Source organism: Arachis hypogaea, chromosome 12 (assembly GCF_003086295.3).
Source record: "Arachis hypogaea cultivar Tifrunner chromosome 12, arahy.Tifrunner.gnm2.J5K5, whole genome shotgun sequence".
Classification (NCBI taxonomy): Eukaryota; Viridiplantae; Streptophyta; class Magnoliopsida; order Fabales; family Fabaceae; genus Arachis; species Arachis hypogaea.
The window spans coordinates 110,885,199-110,906,363 of record NC_092047.1 but is presented as its reverse complement, the minus strand read 5'-3'; the positions used below and the strand labels follow the sequence as shown (position 1 = coordinate 110,906,363).

Sequence of the window (21,165 nt, the reverse complement as noted above, 5' to 3'; positions counted from 1 at the left end):
TGGATTTTATACTGGCTGTCATGTCCAAAACATGGGTAATGTCTCCGATGTAGGACTCCAAATGACAAAGATATTTACTTGTTCATGGTTGTACATGTTATCTTGAACTGGATTTTTGTGACATAAAATGTCCCACCCTGGCTTTCTACAATTAGAAGTAGAACTTCAATGCTTCTTCCAGAACATCAACATTGTGCACCGTTTTGAAACTGAAACACTACATTCAAGATTCAGAGAAATGGCCAATCATCTGAAAATTTTTTCAGTGTTGAAATTTAACATGTCGTATATCAATAGGCTGCAATTGTATGTGAACTGAAGATAGAATACCAGTCACTACTTTCTTGTGTAAATTGAAGCTCTATTGTATCCAATTAGTGTAAAGTGCAAACCAACTGAATGAAGCAGGAACTTAATTGAGAAGTGGCTCCAAGAACAAGCACATATCTTGCATATATAAAATGTTCGATTATGACTCTCTGCACTTGTTTATTTGTGCAATATCATAAGAATTTAGCTAATATCATATTAAGAGTATAATAATAAAGAATTTAAAATTTTTAATATAATCAATGTGGTATTTTTAACCTGGTTAACAAAACCCATATCATAAATCATTGTATTAGTCAATGTAGTCACTTTAGAATAATTTTTTTGTGAAAATATTTTTTTTATTTTATAACAAAAAAGAGTCCCTATTAATAGAGGTGAAATAATAGGCCAAAAGAGACTATTCAAGCTATAACAAAACCAAGGAATGAAAAATAATAGGCCAAAAGAGACTATTCAAGCTATAACAAAACCAACCAATGAAAAACTACTCTGACTAGCTTAGTTCTACTAGAAAGTACACTAATAAGGAAATTGAATTTAGATATTGAAAAAATAGTAACACATAAAACAAGAATTTTACTTAATTGAAGGGCTAGCTTAGTTCTACTAGAAAGTACACTAATCAGGAAATTGAATTTAGATATTGAAAAAATAGTAACACATAAAACAAGAATTTCACTTAATTGAAGGGCAGTCCCAAAGGGGAGAGGCTCTTTAAAAAATTGGCGTATGCCACTCTAAGCAACGTGCACACGGTATTCTTTAGTAAAAGGCGAAAAGAATAACACACTGTATGGCTGCGTGGTTTGTGATTTAAGCATACGCTAGCTCTTATATAAGCTGACGTGTCAAAACCAAAACTAAACCTTCGGTGTGACAGAGGAAGATATTTAGTTATTTACATGTATTTTTACATTCACTTTTCATACATTATCAATTATGTTGTCACATCATTGGATTCACCGTATGCATACCTAAAATCTCTAGTTAATTAGCATAAATTGATCTCTAAATATTCAAATAAGTGTGTAAATATCATTATAAACAATGGATTAGTTCTATTTACCTTTATTGTGAATAAATATCACTCAAGGAATAATTTTTTTATTATAATCTGAACATATTTTTCTGCATCTTAATGAGAGGAAATGATATATATTAGAAATCGAGAGCCTCCAAATGCATGTATGTTAATAAATTTCTAAGTAGTATCAGTATTTCCTAAGAGAAGTGAAAATAATCTGAATCTTGCATGTCTCATAGATATCTACCAAGGCTTAGTCCTAAATTCTTATTAACTATATTTTTGAGTAATCTCAAAGAGTAAACACCCAAACTTCATGGTGCAGTTAACTGTGAAATCATTTGTTCTTATCATCTGAAGTTTTAAACATAATATAAATATAAATACCAAATGGGGGAATAAAAAGGGCAATATCTTTGATCAAGTAAATTAATAATAATAATAATAATAATATCTTTTTAAAACATTTGAACATGGGATTAAGGAAATTTTAGTCAAAAACTAAAAGTATAAAACAAACCATATTTTAGGAACAAGATTTTCAACTTTTATTATTGAACCACTCCTTTTAGGGAAGGCTCTTAAAAAAATTGGCGTATACCATACCACTCAATGCATCGTGTAGACGGTATTCTTTAGTAAAAGGTGAAAGAATAGTTTGTTAGTACACAATGCGTGGCTGCGTGGTTTGGAGACATAGCATGCTCTAGCTTTTATATTAGTTGTCGTGTCGGAACCATAAGCAATTTCTCAGATGTGGTCTCCAAATGACAAAACATTCATTCACTTATTCATGGTCATCAACAACATGAGCTAGAACCCGTTTGTGGTTAGATAAAATTCCCAATTTAACAAGAATCTAAAACACTGAATTCGGGACTCAATGATGGGGACCGGGGTATCCGTCTGCAAAATTTACTTAATAATTTAATTAGCATGCTTTGAAGCAGCAGCATGAAATTGCATGTTGATAGTGTAACATGCTTACAATCATTGCTTTCACGCTACTCTCTTGATTCATTACCACTAAAATAGTTCACATTTCCTAGTTTCTTCTATTTCTTCGGTGAATGACATTTTCACAATTAGTAGAAGAAATTCTTCTTTGAATTTACATTCTGTATCGAAGCAAAATAAGTTAATTTATTCAAGGTTCATCACATAATTTAGGTTCCAAAAGAAATGTTTGCTTAATGTTGGAGGAGATGCTGAGAGAGATAGCACAATTTTATTTGAATTGGACAAAAGACAGGAGCCAAAGAAAATTGTTGATGATAGAGCATTATGGGTGACATCTTTAACTTAGGCCATAACATCTTTAACTTAGGCTCTTGTATATATTACGGTGATTTGATTAGATTTGGGAGTTATTTGTTCTAGTTCTAGTTTACAATTGGATTTTGGTTTGTGTCCCTCACCTTCTCTTTGGGAATTTTGAGTGCGTGGTGTACTATAAAAAAAATGTTTGCTTGGTGTTTCCGTAGTCCGTACTAATGTATCTTTGTGCCATATAATCAATTGGTACATCCCATAGTCGTAAATGACCTAGATAGAATATACCAAAGTATGCTATGCAAGCAAAGCATTTTTATGGTGAGAAACAAAACATAAACAAGTGAAATATACTCTAGAGCCTAGACCTTGAATATTGACAAAACTTTCTTTACAAATAAGGCTGTTAAAAGATTATGTTAAAAATATAATCATATTTCAGAGACAGGAAACTTTTGGTTTCAAGTATTGTTAAAAGAAGCTACCTAAGCAAAAAGATCTCAAGTAAAATAGTGAAAATAAATTTTTGTTTCAATTATGTTAAATTGGTAAACCAACCATGAGCATTGGAAATATCATGTTATGGAGTATATATTTATGTTACATAGTTTCAATTATAATTTGCAAATGCATAAGAAACTGAGTATTATTGTTACAAAAATTTAAACTAGGTTGCAGAGCCACTCCAATTAAGAAGGGCTCATTCAAAAATTAGCGTATGCCACTAGATGCAACGTGCACACGGTATTCTTTAGTAAAAGGCGAAAGAATAGTTCGCTCTGTGCACACTGCGTGGCTGCGTAATTTGAAAGAGTAGCCTGCTCTGTCTTTTATATTAGCTGTTATGTCAGTACGCTAGTTAATGACTCCGATGTGAGACTTAAAATGACAGATATGAAAACTCATCGCTATCACACTAGTTCCATTGGTTTGTTGTGACTTAATATGACCGCTTTTATTTATCTTTTGCACATTATAGAATCTAGAGTACTGAATTCAATTTAGGACTTAGAAAAAAAAAATGAGGTATTCATCTGTAAAATTGTTGCTTGTGATAATTTAACATGCTTTGCAGTGAAATGACATGAAAATAGTGTAACACACTTTCAATCATTGCTTTCATGTGTCAATTCATCTTACTCTTTTGATTTTACCACTAAAATAACTACACTTTACAGTTTACACTTTCTAGTTTCTTCTATCTCTCAAGTGATTAAAAGTTTCACCAAAATCAGTAGAAGAAAGTCAAGAAACTAATCTAGTTCATCACATAATCAGAATTCAAAAGAAATTTTTACTTGGTGTTTGTGTGTTGATATATTTTTTTGTCCAGATGATAGAATAGACCAAAGAATGCTTGTCAAGCTAGGTATTTTCCTATTGAAAAAACCAAGCATAAAATAGAAATTGAGAATAACGATTTGGTGCTACTTTGTGTCAATGACAACTTCATTGAATCTGAATTTACTTTAGATATTGTGTATTGGCAAAAACACATAAAGTCCCCTAAAAGATTAGGCTGAAAACAAAATTGTATTTCAACAATTATTATATTTTGGCTATAGCTCCTGGAAATGCATATCAGATGTTTGATATCAAATTGGTTATATTATGCAACTATGAGCCTCACCAAGTAGACAAATCACTAACAGTATAACTAATATGCATATGGTTTTAAATTCTGGTCGGCAACCATAATTGTGGGTGCAATATTGCTGTTACAATAATACATACCATATCAGCAGCAACTATTTAATATATGTTTTTCATAATTAAAGAGTACTAAAAATATATGTTTTTCATAATTAAAGAGTACTAAAAAGAGTATTAGAGAGTACTAAAAAGAGTATTAGAAAAATAATTATTTCTGTTTTTCAGCAACTTTATTTTATTTACTATTGTGAATTTTTATAATACTAAAAAGATATAACTAAATACAAAAAAATACTAAAAAATTATAACAAAAAGAATACTAAATTTCAACACATAAATTTAAATTCTCTTCTTCTTTAATTTTTTTTTATTTAATTATATCTTTCTAATTTACATTTAAATTCTCTTGGGTTTATGTCACCAAAAAAAATTCACCAAAAAAAATCTCTTGGTTTATGCTCCTCCAATAGTTCATGTGTATTTAAAAACCATACAACTCCTTCAACAATTTACATTTTGATTTGAATTATAATCTGCCAATCCTTATTAAAAAGCTGAGTATGATTGTTATAAAAAATTTCAACTGGGTCGCAGAGCCACTCCAATTAAGAACAGCTCTTTCAAAAATTGGCGTATGCCACTAAAAGCAGCGTGCACACGGTATTCTTTAGTAAAAGGCGAAAGAATAGTTCGCTCTGTGCACACTGCGTGGCTGCGTGGTTTGAGAGAATAGCCTGCTCTGTCTTTTATACTAGCTGTTATGTCAGTACGCTAGTTATTGATTCTGATGTGGGACTCCAAATGACAGATATGAGAACTCATCGCTATCACATTAGTTTCATTGGTTTGTTGTGACTTAATATGACCGCTTTTATTTATCTTTTGCACATTATAGAATCTGGAGCACTGAATTCAATTCAAGACTCAGAAAGAAAAAATGGGTATTCATCTGTAAAATTGTTGCTTGTGATAATTTAACATGCTTTGCAGTGAAATGGCTGAAAATAGTGTAACACACTTTCAATCATTGCTTTCATGTGTCAATTCATCTCTACTCTTTTGATTTTACCACTAAAATAACTGCACTTTACCGTTACACTTTCTAGTTTCTTCTATCTGTCAAGTGATTAAAAGTTTCACCAAAATCAGTAGAAGAAACTAATCTAGTTCATCACATAATCAGATTCCAAAAGAAATGTTTACTTGGTGTATGTGTGTTGATATATTTGTCGTCCAAGATGATAGAATAGACCAAAGAATGATTATCAAGCTAAGTATTTTCCTATTGAAAAAACTAAGCATAAAATAGAAATGAGAATAACGATTTGGTGCTACTTTGTGTCAATGACAACTTCATTGAATCTGGAATTTACTTTAGATATTGTGTATTGGCAAAAACGCATAAAGTCCCCTAAAAGATTAGGCTGAAAACAAAATTGTTTTTCAACAATTATTAAATTTTGGCTATAACTCCTAAGTTTCTTAAACATTCATTCTTAAGCATGCTAATGAAATAAATGCATATCGGATGTTGATATCAAATTGGTTATATTATGCAACTATGAGCCTCACCAAGTAGACAAATCTCTAACACAAACTAATATGCATATGGTTTTAAATTCTGGTCGGCAACCAAATTGTGGGTGCAATATTGCTGTTACAATAATACATACCACATCAGCAACAACTATTTAATATATATTTTTCACGATGGTAGAATTTCATTTTAGGTGATTTAGACGTAGAATTTCATCTTAAGTGATTTAGACATATAAAAAGAAGAATATCAATAAAACATCTAATAAGAAGTTGAATCAAGTTTAAGATAAAATAGTCAAAAAACGATTCCACAGATAGGACGTAATAACATAGTTTAATCCATATACGATAGTTGATGTCACTTAGTGAAATAAGACTTTATTGCTGTTGTTCACAATTGATGATTCTTTGGATAGCATAATTAAGTATCCCTTGGAGACAAGTAGAAATTTTGTAACTTACATGTCTGATAGATCTCTGTCAAGGCTATGTCCCTATTCTTGATGAACTTCACAGAGTGAAGTTCAATTCAATCTATTAACAGTTAGCAATTTGAATGAAAGAACAAATTCCAAAGTTTCATAATATACACACCAATCATTCATATGTTCCAGCTAGCCAATGTTCCCCATTAATTGTACCTCAGATACCAAATTGGAATTCATAGCCCCATCATGTTGATGATGAATCATCATGTTTTGACAGTAAAATATATACTCTGCCTGCTGACTGATGCAACTTGGAAAAAACGCTGGCAGAAAATATCTACACCAAGATTCACGTGATGTATAGTACTTTATAAAACTGTCTTACTCATACATGTTATGGTACAAATAATTTGTAACGTTATAAATTTATGAAGGTATTTCTTAACTTTTTTATTATGTTACATATATGATGGATGATGTTTCAGATTGCCTCTAAAAGTAGAACAATAAATGGTATCATAAATTTAGAATAATTACTTACTAAAAATAAACTCACATCTTATTTCACACATTAACATGTACTAGTAACATATCCTATAACTAAATGGCATCTTATACTATAAAATTATAGATAAACTTTATATACAAGAATACATACATAGTTTGGGATAGGATAGAATTTTCCCTTTGGCAAGCACCAGATAGAATGTTTCTTTTGTGTGGCTTTTACTGCATGTAGATAGATACACTTTCAAGGAAGGAATTATTTTATTTTATTGTTCAAAAAGATGCCATGGACATTGAAGCACAAGGTTCTCTCCATCTTCAACAATTTATTTATGTTCCTTTTTTTGTGATACATCACATCATATCATGTGCATTTATGTTGAAGAACAATACACTCCATTTAATTTGCTTCACTTGCAATTGCATTGCTCTTGTATTCACTTCATTTCTAACAATTAAATCCTTGCTTTAAGTGGATTATTAGGCATAGAAGAATCTAATAATTTAATACAGATTAGTCACAACTAATATAATTGACTTTCATTTTTCCATTTTCACCCTTGTAGTTAAATTTGTCACTCATGATCTATAACACTATTTTGTTCATATGGTCTCAAATTGGCAAATTCAGTCAACATGAAAATATGCATCTAGGTATTTTAAGATGCTTACTTTTCTGCACACATCTTTAGTGTTGTTATAACTTATTGCAACACAATTTCATGTTCATACTTTATTCAATATCTATTCAACTCATCATTTTAGCCCATCCATTTTTCTATAAAAAAAAAAAAAAAATTTATGAACTTTGAACTTGTAACTAAACTTCCACTTCCACCCACCACAACCACCCTAAGTAAGTTATCATAGGGGTGGATTTACTTCCATACTCATGGTTGTTGGTTTCACACAGCAAGGACCCACCATGCTCAGAACAAACATGTGCAATTAGCTGTTCTGAAAAGCCAGCCACTCTAGCACAAAAATGGAGTTTCACCTTTTTTTTTTAACAAAATAATAATTTCTTATATGTAAATATTTACTATTGATTTAAGTAAGATACATACATATTCGTAGACGAATACAATAACAATTACTTTTTCTAAGTCTTGTCCTACTAGGTGGTGTCAATCGAATCTATCAAACCACGTTATAATGCCCTATCATAGATCATATTTCTAATAAGTCCATGTAAAATTTTGGTAAGAGAGAAACTATTTCGAAACAAGTACAAAGGCAATACTATGAATGTGTCTTTCTGTATTTGTCCCCCCTTAAAAAGAATATGTAATTGATGTCCAAACAAGTAAATCCATGTGGAGCCCAAGAGCTTGATTTGGAGTTGCACATCACTAGTATTCTTCAGATTATTACAACAACAAAAAATGCAGTTAGAGCCAAGATTTCAGACAAAATAATGATATATAGACAGAATAAATGAGCTTCTCAATGCTAATTGATCACTTTATTAAAAAGTTTTCCAAACCACACATTTTTATGTACAAAAAATTCTTGAAGCTATTCTTGACTTTGGCAGTCACTGTTCTAATGGATTGAGTCATGGATATATGAAGCTGTAAATACAAAGTTAAAACAGCTATTTAAAGTTACATTATTAGTGAAGGAAGGGTAAGATAAGAAAAATGAGAAATGTTAAGGCCATTGGTTGGAGTTGGTACTCTAAGAAGATTTTAGCTATTAATTCTACCTCTATCCATTACCCAAAAATAAAATCTTAAGGCCTAATTAGTTTTTGTTTCATTTTCAGTGTTTTTTATTTTTCAAGATTTTTGTTAAGGAAAAACCGAAAACAGTGACTTTTTCCTTCAGGAAAATCCTGAAAACAAATAACTCTAAGCATTTTCTTACTGTCCTTTTTGACATAGGTATTCCAGAAAACAGATCATTGATATTCTACATGTTTTACAGCCAAGGCATATGAAAGCTAACCCTATCTTCCTTCTGAAGCAGCAAACTGATTTCTAAACCTTAATAACTTAAGCGCAATCATGTGACATGTGATGCTGTTGTCACAAACTGTATAACAAACTAAGGTAGGCTTGTAGATCTAATCTAGCAATGGAATGAAATAGGATACCTAACCTGCCAGATAATCTACTTGCTTAAATGATACCCTAGGCATGATAACATGATTAATAATGACATCACTTTATTAGCATAACTGATGCCATAGTCAAATATAATAATGACTTAACTCTATTTTCTTAATCTATTTTCCCACATATTTCAATCAATCTTATACTTTAATCTAGAGAGATCTCAAAACTCATAGTTTATCATAAGAACAATACTGAAATTGATGTCATGTAATGTATGGCTTCACCAACTAAATCTTCATAACAATCAAATATTCAAATTTTGCTCACCTATTAAGAGGACAACAGTGACACCCTGAACTTGAGTATCTGTAGAAAGTAGAAACTTCATGGTTTGCCAAACGGTCTTCAGAACTTGCATAAATGGAAAATTTACCATGCATACATCCAGTTCAACAGTTGAAGTTGGAAGCAAGATGTCATGCCAACACAATCTGTCCCAAATTGAACTCATTATGAAACATTATAACCCTCTCCTTTAACAGAAAGACTCAGCAGATGTTAAGAGCAAAGCATCAAAATATTAGATATTAAATGAAGAGAAAGGAACACATTTTAAGTTTTAAAAATGGAAGATTGGCTCTGAGAATGTAAACCTTCTTTTCTTTTGACATCATTAGCTCCATCCAATGCAAACCCACCACCTTGCCTAGAATGTAAATATGCCGCATTGGTGCCAAGGTGGAACACTACCACAGAAATGTGCTCCATAAACAAACCTTTCTTGTTTGAATATTTTCTATTCTAATTGCAGAATGTAATTCCTAACAAATATTCCAACAAATGGATCACTTCATATGGTAACAAAGCATAAAAAACATGCTGTCTAAGCTTCTTTACAATATCTACCCTTAATCCTGTGACACATAATCAAACAAGAAAAGCAAGTATCTGCAGGAACATTCAACAACTTTCTATTAATATAATGATGGAAAACATACATGCAGGATGATTCAATGAGAAAGAGCTCCTGCTGCCATAGATCCATATTCAAAATGTTAGCAACAAGAAAAGTAGTATAGACACAGAATTATCAATACAGGAGTCCATTTATAGCAGAAAAATTACATATCCAAATAAAATACAAGTCTTATTGATTCGTTCAGTCCGAGAACTGGAAATCAAACTATTGTGTGATTTTACTAAGCTTTCTTAACAATTATACACCGCCACCAATCAGCATATGCTCTATCAGTCATAAATGCTACATTTTTTCTAAAACTACAACAATTACATTCAGGGCGAAAGAATAGAAGAGAAGAATGTGATGTTTCGTGTTTTCTTTGACACTGCAAATTGATGCCCAGGCATAAATCTCCAACAACAACAACAAAATTTCCTTAGTGTAGGAAACAAATTTCCCTCTTCATATGCCATCTTCGACATGTATGTAACATGGGTGATCGTGCAACAAACAGAGAAATGCTAAGGAACAATCACAAGAATCATAATGAACAAGAATTCAAAAGATCCTGCCACACGGTCGAAAGAATCCCATCACTCAACAGCTTTTTTCCCATCAGAATAGTAATTCAGGTACCACCGAACAAATTTCTTCAAGCCAGTCTGCAGATCCGTCGTAGGCTTATACCCAAGCTCCCTCTGCGCGTAGCTAATATTCGCATGGGTATACTGCACATCCCCATTCCGCGGCAACTTCATGATGTTCCTCTTTGCCTTAACCTTCAACAGCCTCTCCAAAATGCTCACAAGTTCACTAACAGGCACAGGTGAAGTATTCCCCAAATTGAACACCCTCAGCTGCGCCGGCCCTCTCTTCTTCCCCCCACTCCCGGTGCTCTTCTCGGCAGTATCCAACGCCCCCAAACAACCCTTCACAATATCATCTATGTATGTGAAATCCCTTGCAACCGTCCCATGATTTGCGGCCTCAAAGATCGCTATCTGCTTCCCCTTCAATATATCCTTAGTGAAGAAGAAGTAGGCCATGTCAGGTCTACCCCACGGACCATAAACCGTAAAGAACCTCAACCCAGTCAACGATAGCCCGTATATATGATTATAGGTGTGTGCAATCTCCTCACCGGCCTTCTTTGTCGCAGCATACAAACTAGCAGGCTGATCAGTCCTATCCTTCTCACTAAATGGCACCTTAGTGTTCAACCCATAAACTGAGCTACTAGAAGCCCAAACTATAGCAGGTTGTGGATTCACACTCTTACAAACCTCAAGCAAATTAACAAAACCAGCAATGTTACTATGCACATAAGAGCCAGGGTTCTCCATAGCATACCTCACACCAGCTTGAGCAGCCAAATGCATAACATGTGTGAATGGAACAACCTCAAAGAGCTTCCTCAGCAAAGCTTCATCATTGATGTCACCTTCCACAATGAACACACCAGTGCGCTCCAACAAAGCTTGCCGCGCACGCTTCAAAGAAGGGTCATAGTAGTCATTGAAATTGTCAATGCCGAGGACCCCATCTCCCCGGCGCTTCAGCGCCGACGAGACGTGGGTCCCTACGAAACCGGCAGCGCCAGTTACCAATACGGTTAGTCCATTGCTGGAGCGGGCCCGGGCCGAGGCCCGTACCCGCTTCTCCCAGGCGGACCCGCCCCAATTGTAGTTCCTCAATGACCGGCGCGACGGGTCAGCCGCGGAGGTGATCGCCGACGGCGCCGGCGATCGGAGGAAGAAGATCAAGATGAGGGCCAAGAAGGCGAATGACCAGACCGTGAGCTTGGCGAGCGAGTAGTGCCAACGCGCGCCGCCTCCGCGCGTGAAGAAGTACGATGATTTCTCCATCTTGACCTTGCCTGGCGTCGAAGGAGCGCTGTCTATGTGCGACATTTTCTGCTCTCAGCTCGGAAAATATTTTTTTTTTCTCGGGAAAGAGGCGGAAAATGTAGGATTTTGGAACGTGCCCACTATTCTTCTCGCAAGTTTGAATCGAAATTTGAGGCCAATTGCAGCTACCTTGGTGTATTTTTCAGGGTTCTTCGATTTGCGGGTTGGAAATTTGGGTATTAGGGTTTCGTCGGAAAATGGAGCATTGTGCTGCAATTGCTGTTAAAAATGGTGGTGGTGTGTAATGGTGTTCGGGATGAAGAGGGAACAAAAAAGTTAGGGTTTCTTTATTATTTAAAAAGAGAAAAATTAAATTGAAATGGTTGGTGAGTGGTGACTTGGTTATGGTACTTTTTGCTTTTTCTTTTTTGCTGTAATGTGGGAATCTTGTTGTTTCTTGGAGGAATGGGTTGGAGGTGGTGGCCACTCCTTCTTCTTTTGGGTTTAATAGTTTTCACTTTTCACAGACAAAAAGGTTTCAAGAATTGATTTTGATTTAAACTAACTAATAAATAAAATGGTGTTAATAGAGAGAAAGAGGTGGATAGAGGAGAGGGTGGGTTGTGGGAAAGCCTTAGACTTGAGAAATTCAAAGGTTAATTTAATGAACTAGGTCTAGGATTCTGTTTGTTTGTTACTATATTTTAACGAATTTTGTTTTGGTAGACTAGAAAGAATAAATGCTTTGTAAAAATAGGTCTATCTCTAAAAGATACTAAATGCTAATTTGATTGGAGGGAGTGCCTTGAATTTTGGGATTTTTGTTATAAATTGCGTACCCCTCTTTTGTTATTGGATATTTTTCGTGTGGAGGAAATTCCTTTTTTTTTTTTTAATTTGTTATTATGTATGTGGAGGTTTTAGATTTGAGGAGCATAATTGGTGGTTTTGTTTGATTGTGCAAAATGCAATGGACAAGGTTTTTGGCTTTCGGCTATAAAGAATTATCTATTTCACCAACATGTGGGAATGTGTGTGAGATCCATGGGAGTTAGTAAATCGATCATACCGAATTCAGAGAATTTAAATGTGAAATCTTTAATTAGGAGCTTTATTTTACTGATTTATGAAATTAGTTAGGTCAAAATTCTTTATCTTCTAGAGAGTCAAAGTATCTAAAATTCAAAACCCTATATATAACTCCTTTTAACTAAGTTGGACTTGAGAGTAATGTTAAAAATTACAATAAGTAAATAAGAACTAAGTTGAAGAATTAGAACACACTAGAAACTGAAATAAGAACTTAGAAGAATTGAAAGGAAATATGCATTATTAGTTTTTATGTCATTATATGAATTCAATTGAAACTTAATTTTGGAAGAAAATAATTTGGACTTATTCGGTTCCAAATAATTGGTTTGCTCATCAACAACATGTATTTCTTATAATCTAAGTAAACATAAGTGTATTTGATACTTTTAATATGACTTTTTGTCAAAAAATTTACTATTGATTTTCCATTTGTAACAACTGCATCAATGGATAAGTCATAGACTAATTAATTTGACAATCACATAGTATTTCTTCTTTGGAAGTTGGAATACAATCCATTAAGGAATTAAGACATCAAAAGTTCAAGCATAATGTAATTTATTTATACAATTTTTCTTTATTTCTTTTCTCCATTTCTTACCTCACAATTTATTATATAGCTAACTTTAACTAGCTAAGGTCCAATTTGTAGCATATCCTACTATTAGTGTTGTCCTCATCATCCTAATAACTTTCACTTTTTTGGCATTGTTCCCTTATGACCAGGGCAGCATAAGACACACACTTTCCTCAAAAAGTTTAGATAATTCTATTAGGATTAGCCTATAGTTCTAGTTTTTTTTTTTTTTTTTTAATTAGTCATTTTGATCCTCAAAATATTTTTAGATTTTACCAAAATAGACTTTTACATTTGTTCTTGACAAAATAAATCCTAAATATTTATTTTATTTTATAAAATAATCTAAGTTCATTCATCACTTTGAATGATTGGGTCACTTTATTAAATAGAGTAAATATTTAAAAATTTATTTTATTAAAAATAAATGTGAGAGTTCATTTTGTCAAAATTAGAATTCTTCAAATATCAAAATATTTATTTATTCTTTTATTTTTTATATGCTTACAAGAATATTTATAAATTATCCATTTCTGATTACAATCATGATAATTAAACTTGTTTACATGAGATACAAAGCCATTAAAAAAAAAACTAAATGTACTAATTATCTTTTACATACTTGCATTTCAAAAAATAAAAACAAAATAAGAATCTTACAATTAAAGCATGAAATAATCCTAAAATAGTCTAATAAGTAATGACAAATTGAAAATTGACAAATGACAAAGCTCTCTATATTATTCACTAAGAATTGGTTTGAGTAAATATAGCCCCTATATAAATTATTGTCAACTTGTGTTTGTTAGGGTGTTAGAGTGAGGGAAAGAAAAAAATAAAAAGGAGAAAAGGAAATGCATTGAATGAACAACTTGGAGTGCAAACAAACTTGAAAATGAAGGAAAAAGCATCTCCTCCCTAGAATCCTTATTATGTAAGGGCAGTAAAGTATCATGTGCTTCAACACATATGTATAGATTAATGTGGAACAATCTCAAGATAAGGACAAGGTTGCTTCATTCACAAGGTTTTTCAAGGTTTGAGAATCAAATCAAATATATATTTAGGGAAAGAGTAATAGTAAAGGGAGAAAAATGTACAATTTTGCTTGTTTGTATTATTGCACACATTTTACTATCATTACCACACTCGTGTAATTCATAATATAATAAACACCAATTGTCATATAGTTACAATTATATACATAGATAGAGATGCGTAGAATGACACCCTTGCACGGTAGAAACCATAACACAAAGCTGACTCTAATGATAATGCTTCAAATTCTTCCACCCTGAATTATTATTATTATTATTATTATTATTATTATTATTATTATTATTCAGAAAGTGAGATTTTAGGATTATCTCTTATGGTCGTGGAATAATATAAATTTGTAAGATTAAAACATAAAGTTATGGTGAATTTTCTTATTTTAGATTAGTATTTTTATGACGGTGAAATATACTTATAAGAGATTAGTATAAAAATTAAAAATAGATAAGATTTTGTTTGGTTACTGTTTTCATAACATATGGACACAGACATAAATATATTAAAAGACATGAACATAAGTAGACATAAATTTTTGAACGTATTTGATAATAGTGTACAAAATATAACAATTTAATTCAAATATTTATTTTATCCTTATTAGTTCTCTACCATCATTTACTATCAACATTAAAGTTGCTATCACCATAGCTTTTTATCACTACTGCCACCGGCAATATTTTAACTTTACCACACAATACTATCAAGTTTTATTTATTCATCACGAATAGATCTGAAGAATGGTCGACTACCCTTTGGAACTTGCTTAGTCTTTTTTTGCCTTTCTTAATGAAATTGATTCAAGTAATAGTGGAGCAAACATATTTGAACGACGCCTGAGTGTAGACGAATAAATCTGACCGAAAATGATGACCAATGGTGGTGATGGGTGCGACAGTGTGAAGAGAGAAAGAAAAAAGAGAGAGAAGGGAATAAAGAAGAAAGAAGGGATATCAGTGGTGGCAACCAGCAGCAGCAATGTGGGGGGACACAACAATGAAAAAAGAAGTAGACGTGATGGGTGGGGCAATGCAAAGAGAGGAAGAGAGAAGGAGATGGAAAAGAGAGGAGCGGCAATGGCAGTGGTTATGACGGTGGTGTAGAGGAGAGACACGACAATGGAAGAAAAAAGATGGAAGAAGGAATGTGGATGTTGGAAGGATTTTGGGTTAGAAACACATAATAGAAAAGATAAAAGAGGAAAGGGGAACTAGGGTTAGATTAATTAGGGACATAGTTGGAATTTCAAAAAAAAAAGAAAGGATAAAATATAAAATTTTGTGTCTTATAAGGTGTGTCTCAATGTCTCAAATTAAATGAAAGACACTAAAAACATGTATTTTGTGTACACTTGTGTGTCATCGTGTATGTCCATAAAAAATTTGTGTCTCAACAAACAAACGGTGGACATGTACCATCGTGTCTATGTCTTTGGTATACGAAAACACCAACTAAATGCATGCTAATGTACCTTAGACATGTATTAAGTATTTATTTATAGTGTTTGAAAGGAGAATATGAAATATCTTGAATAAATTCGCATGAAATATACGCAAGATCTTACATGAATATGATCTAGATTTTGTCTTTTATAAACTAACATATAGAGGGCGGTCTTAGGTCGGCTATAACTTTAGACTCAATCTAAAAGTTGAACTGTAACAATATATATAACGAGAATTTATTTTTAAGTTGATCAATGAAGTATGAAGGTTCCCAAGTGAGTTGAGAAGGGGGTTGAATCAATAAACTACTTTTAAGATTTGAATAAACAAGTTATGCAAAATTTTGCTCTTAGGAGATTATTTTCAATTTTGTCTTATCGTAGCAGAACAGAATTGAAATGGCTTCGAAAAGGGAAGAAGATTGGGACAACGATATATCCTAATTCGACCACTTAATACAATGTGACCTACATCCAATCTACACCACAACAATGGTAGAATTTTTACTATAATCAAGATTGATTACAAACACCAATTTCAAGAGATTCACATTCTTGTAAACCACCAAAACTATTCCAAACTTAATAAATCATCTAGGTGCAAACCCAATCTAATTAAGAAAAACTATATATACTCTAACCCAGCACACTTTTAAAATCAAAATACTCAAACAAATGTTAAATAGCTTTTGTGTGAGCAACTCTCTTTACTGTTTATATCTCTCAATATATGTTTAAATTTGGACAAAAGATAAGTATGAACACCCTCAAAAATAAAGAAAACAAGGATTGGTTGTATGGTTTGAAAATATGCACGAAAATGGCAATCTCTTCCTTGAATAAAATCTTCTTTTATAGAGTTTGATATCTATTCTTTAATATTGGAATGATTTTCTTTTTTTATCAACTAGCCGTTGTATCATTTATGAGTTGATTCCATTGATATTGAAGAGGAAAACTTTTTTTTCATTCACCGAATGCAGATATGATTTTGGAGAGTATTACTTACTGTCTTGATTGTGCATAATCTTTTCAAACATGACTTGATATCATCTTTAATGATATTCTCAATAATATGTTTCTATTGCACAATTTTAGCTTTTTTGTTTAGTTATCCTTGATTAATTTCTACATTGCTTGTCATATTTGTTAGTTATAACAGAAAATAGTTGATTGTGTTTATTATCCTAAAGTACCAAATTAAATCTTGACTCAATAAATTCGCAAGAGATATACACAAGATTTTACATGAATATGATCTAAATTTTGTCTTTTATAAATTAACATGCTTAGGACAGTCTTAGGTTGATTATAACTTTAGATTCAAGCTAAAAGTTGAACTGTAATAATATATATAATAAAAGAAATTTATTTTTAAGTTGATCAATCAAGTAAGTATTTTAAATTTTTAATTAATAGTTAAATTTGAGTTTTGAGCTTTTGAGATCTGGAAAATATAATTAAAAAAAAATAAAAATTCTATTTACAAAGATATTTTATTCAATTTATGAAACTTTTTTGGGTTAACTAAGTTAATCAATTTTCTAAAATTTTGGAGAGGGAAGGAAAATTAGGAAGAACTTTACCTAAAAAAAAGTTGAATAAGTAAATAAACCATAATAAAGAGAAAATTATTAAGATGCTAATTTGACCAACTTTTTCTTTTTCATTGCCTAATACCTTTTGTATCTAGCTTTATTCTTTATCCTTATTATGATTTTTTTTTTTTTTTGTGTCATCCTTATTTTCTTTCTAATGTCGACTATAAGTGTCTAATTTCTATGTATATAACTTAAATACCAAACTTCCAACAAATTTAACATAGCAATAAATTTATTTATATATTTATTTATTTATTAAATTTATTTATTTTTATAAAATAAAAAAGGTTTCTTCTTTTGGATTGAAATCCCAGACTGACAGCATAAAAGAGCAATGAGAACTCAGAATATGATGGAAGAAGAAAGAGTGGCGGTGGCACTGTTCTTAATTATTTATTAGTTTACTTTTCTCTTTTTAGGTAAGGGACATATTTGTGAAAGATTAAAAACTAATATGACAAATCAAACAGTATCCTTTGCCATGTGCAATTTGATTTTATATTATATATATAATAATGACAAAATGGAAAATAAAATAAAATAAGGCATGAGACACGGCCATGAGGTGATTTTTCATCATTGTCAATGAATTATCATGTGCATATTAAGCCTATAAGGTGGAATAATTTGTACACATTTTATTGTCAAAACCATAGATTTAGTTATTGTAAAATATTTAGTGCAGAATCACATGCATCTCTTAAAATACTCACCAATGTGGTTCTGCTGTGAGAAATGTTAGTAATGAGATGGCCATGTGAGAAGGAGTTATGAACTTCAACTATATTAGATAAGCAATAATTAATGTCTATTTTTTTATTGGTCAAATAATAATAATAATAATAATAATAATAATAATAATAATAATAATAATATTTTTTGGGGTCTGAAATAATTAATGATAAACATAATCAGATTGGAGAAAAATGAAGTTTTTTTTTTCCTCCATAGACCTTGCTTTATATTAGAGACCAAACCAATTTTTTGTTTTTGTTTTGTAGAGGCCGAAGCCTACACTGAATCAGAAGTGAGTCCAAGTTTTATTGTGAGGAATTTCAATTCCACACTTGAAGGTTGGATTTATTTATTCTTTTTATTTCCTTTTCAATAAGAAAAGTGACTTTTGTTATTAAAAATTTATGTTTGTGTAACTTATTTGAATAAAATTTTAAGAGAAAATAGAAAAAATAATCTTCCTAAGAATAAGTTTAAAGGCAACAACTTTTTTTTTGGACTAAACTCTATTTTAGTCCTTGATGAAAATTTCTAAGCACAAATTAGCCTCTTGTTGTTACTATTTAAGAAGATAAACAAATTTATCCCTTCATATGAAAATATATTTAAATGGTAGAAAATGGTAATTTTAAAACTTTTTTTCTTTTGACCGTTAACATAATTTAATTGATTAGAATTGAAGACCTAATACATAATTTTTTGGGCATTTAATACATAGATTCATCATTACAAAGTAATATTCGTTTTTTTTTTGACGGGGCACGGGCCAGGAGCCCGACCCACACCGAAACCAACCGACCCACTAAACAATAATCTCTGATTCTAAACTAATATCTAAGGTCCTGAGACAACTCCCTAAACCACTACGCCTTGCTTGTACTTGATGCCATACATGTTTGGGTTTTTGGAAGAGCTAAAGTCTAGTTTGGGTAAACAGCTAAAACCAAAAATTACATGAGATTGGATTCTGTTGTACTATCTTATCTCTTCTGTTCACTTTTCATTTTAGGGTTAATGGGTTATCTTGTTTCTTTGTTTCAATCATAGTGGTAAAAACGGAACCAAATTAGTTGGTTCGATCGAAAAATTGATGAATTAGACTATAAATCGGTTCGATTTACTTTTTAGACCGTGTAAAATAAAAATCAATATAAACTAGTCAAATTTGGTAGGAACCGACAGAAACGGTCCAACCAGTTTGGTTGCCACTATATGGTGCTTCATACCTGCGCATCTCCACCTGTCAACCTATTAGCATGTGTTATTTTGGAGAAATCCAAAATGTTAAAACCAAAGTTCGAAAGCTGCAATTTGGTTTTAAAAATTACATTAAACATTAATACTACGGTAATTTACATAAATAAATTGTTTGCCCCTCAAATTTACGTAATTACATTGTTTTAAATATGAAGACGCAAATACATTGTTTCATATATTTATAGAAACCGCTACTGCCAGTAGCGGTTTCCCAAAACACATAATCCGCTATAGCCAGCAGCGGATTACATGTGAATGGTAGGGGTGAGCACGGGTTGGTTTGGTTCGGGTTTATTGTAAAATTAAAACCGAATCGATCAAAATGTAATTGATTCGGTTTGGTTCGGATTTGCATTTTTTTGTACATGTACCCGAACCAAACCAAACCGATTAAGAACGGATTTGTTCGGTTCGGATAATTGGGTACCCGATGACTTTGAAATTCATAAAAAAAAAACCAAATTTTTATCTTAAAAATTCAACAAGTACAATAAACATGTAACATCAATAAAAATAATCCAAACATGTTAAACACCAAATACATTAAAAACTAAACTCATTAAAATCTATAATGAATAATCATTGTCTAATGAAAAAGTCATATATATTTTTTTAGTTTTTTTTATGTAATTAATATATGATCGGGTTCGCGGGTTGGTTCGGGTTCCGCACCCCCAAAACCGATACCCGAACCAATCACTAACAAAATCCATCGGTTTGGTTCGGGTTAGACTCGATTACCCGTTGGTTTCAGAACCAATTTAATTGGTTCGGTTCGAGTTCGGACGGGTAATCGGGTACCTGCTACCCGTGATGATTGGCCATAAACTGCTACTGGCAGTAACGGTTTATGTGTATTGGGATATGTGCGTAAACCGTTAGTTTACGTTGAGTATGAAAACAAATAGTAAAACAAATATTTATCTAAAAAAATAATTACAAAATAAATAATTAATGGTATATACTATTTAAATAATATCATAAATAAAAAATTTAATTTATCATTTCACAGCATAATTTAAAAAATATAAATATGTATGTAATAAATTTTTTATTTGTATTTATTATTAAAAGTGAGACCAAATTACAAATAAAAAAATACAATACTCAAAATATTAAATTATATAAACTAAGACTAATTTTTTTTATTCTCATCTCTTTTTTTTTTTTGGTGACTGAAATAATTTAAGTATTTTTTTTTTTTTGTGACTTTTCTCAAGAGACTCGAACACGCAACCTCTTAATTGAGTATGGGGAGTCTATGCCATTTGAGCTATAACTCATTGGCTTCTCATCTCTTTTAAAATTTATAAACCAAGACCAAATAATATATATTTTCTATAATTGTAGAAGCCTTTTGTTAAAATTGTATTTTATTTGAATATTTAAAAAATTAAAATAAAATTAATTTTAAATTTTAAATTTTAAATTTTAAAATATAAATTTATATATATTTATTAAATCTATGTTGATAGAAAGGTATAATTATTCTGATAGATATTAGTAATTTTATTTTTTTTAATTTAAAAAAATAATTCATAAGAATATAAAATTTTATCAATTAATATGTATTTAAAAAATCATCTTTAAACTTTAGCTATATAATTCAAAAGGTCATTGCATTTATAATTTCTAAGATTTTAAAAAGTAAAAACTATTTGTATTTTATAGTTGATTGATTGGATAAATAATAGTGATAACATCATAATTTTAATGAATAAAATAGAAAATATAAATATGTATGTAATAATTTTTTATTTGTATTTATTATTAAGATGAGAC

General features: G+C 31.3%; 1 protein-coding gene and 4 non-coding genes across 5 annotated transcripts; all 5 read right to left on the bottom strand.

The window, feature by feature from the left end:
- Positions 1–1,025: 1,025 nt before the first annotated feature.
- On the bottom strand, positions 1,026–1,140 carry LOC112731874 (U5 spliceosomal RNA). Its single transcript, XR_003167627.1, has one exon. It is a non-coding gene; the product is annotated as a U5 spliceosomal RNA (small nuclear RNA).
- A 778-nt stretch (positions 1,141–1,918) lies between these two features.
- On the bottom strand, positions 1,919–2,038 carry LOC112731862 (U5 spliceosomal RNA). The gene has a single exon (XR_003167616.1). It is a non-coding gene; the product is annotated as a U5 spliceosomal RNA (small nuclear RNA).
- A 1,271-nt stretch (positions 2,039–3,309) lies between these two features.
- On the bottom strand, positions 3,310–3,427 carry LOC112731826 (U5 spliceosomal RNA). Its single transcript, XR_003167583.1, has one exon. It is a non-coding gene; the product is annotated as a U5 spliceosomal RNA (small nuclear RNA).
- A 1,450-nt stretch (positions 3,428–4,877) lies between these two features.
- LOC112731790 (U5 spliceosomal RNA) lies at positions 4,878–4,996 on the bottom strand. The gene has a single exon (XR_003167549.1). It is a non-coding gene; the product is annotated as a U5 spliceosomal RNA (small nuclear RNA).
- A 4,907-nt stretch (positions 4,997–9,903) lies between these two features.
- On the bottom strand, positions 9,904–12,451 carry LOC112728252 (UDP-glucuronate 4-epimerase 3). Its single transcript, XM_025778312.3, has one exon. The coding sequence runs from the start codon at positions 11,685–11,687 to the stop codon at positions 10,371–10,373; it is 1,317 nt and encodes a 438-aa protein (XP_025634097.1). The 5' UTR covers positions 11,688–12,451; the 3' UTR covers positions 9,904–10,370.
- Between the last annotated feature and the right edge of the window lie 8,714 nt (positions 12,452–21,165).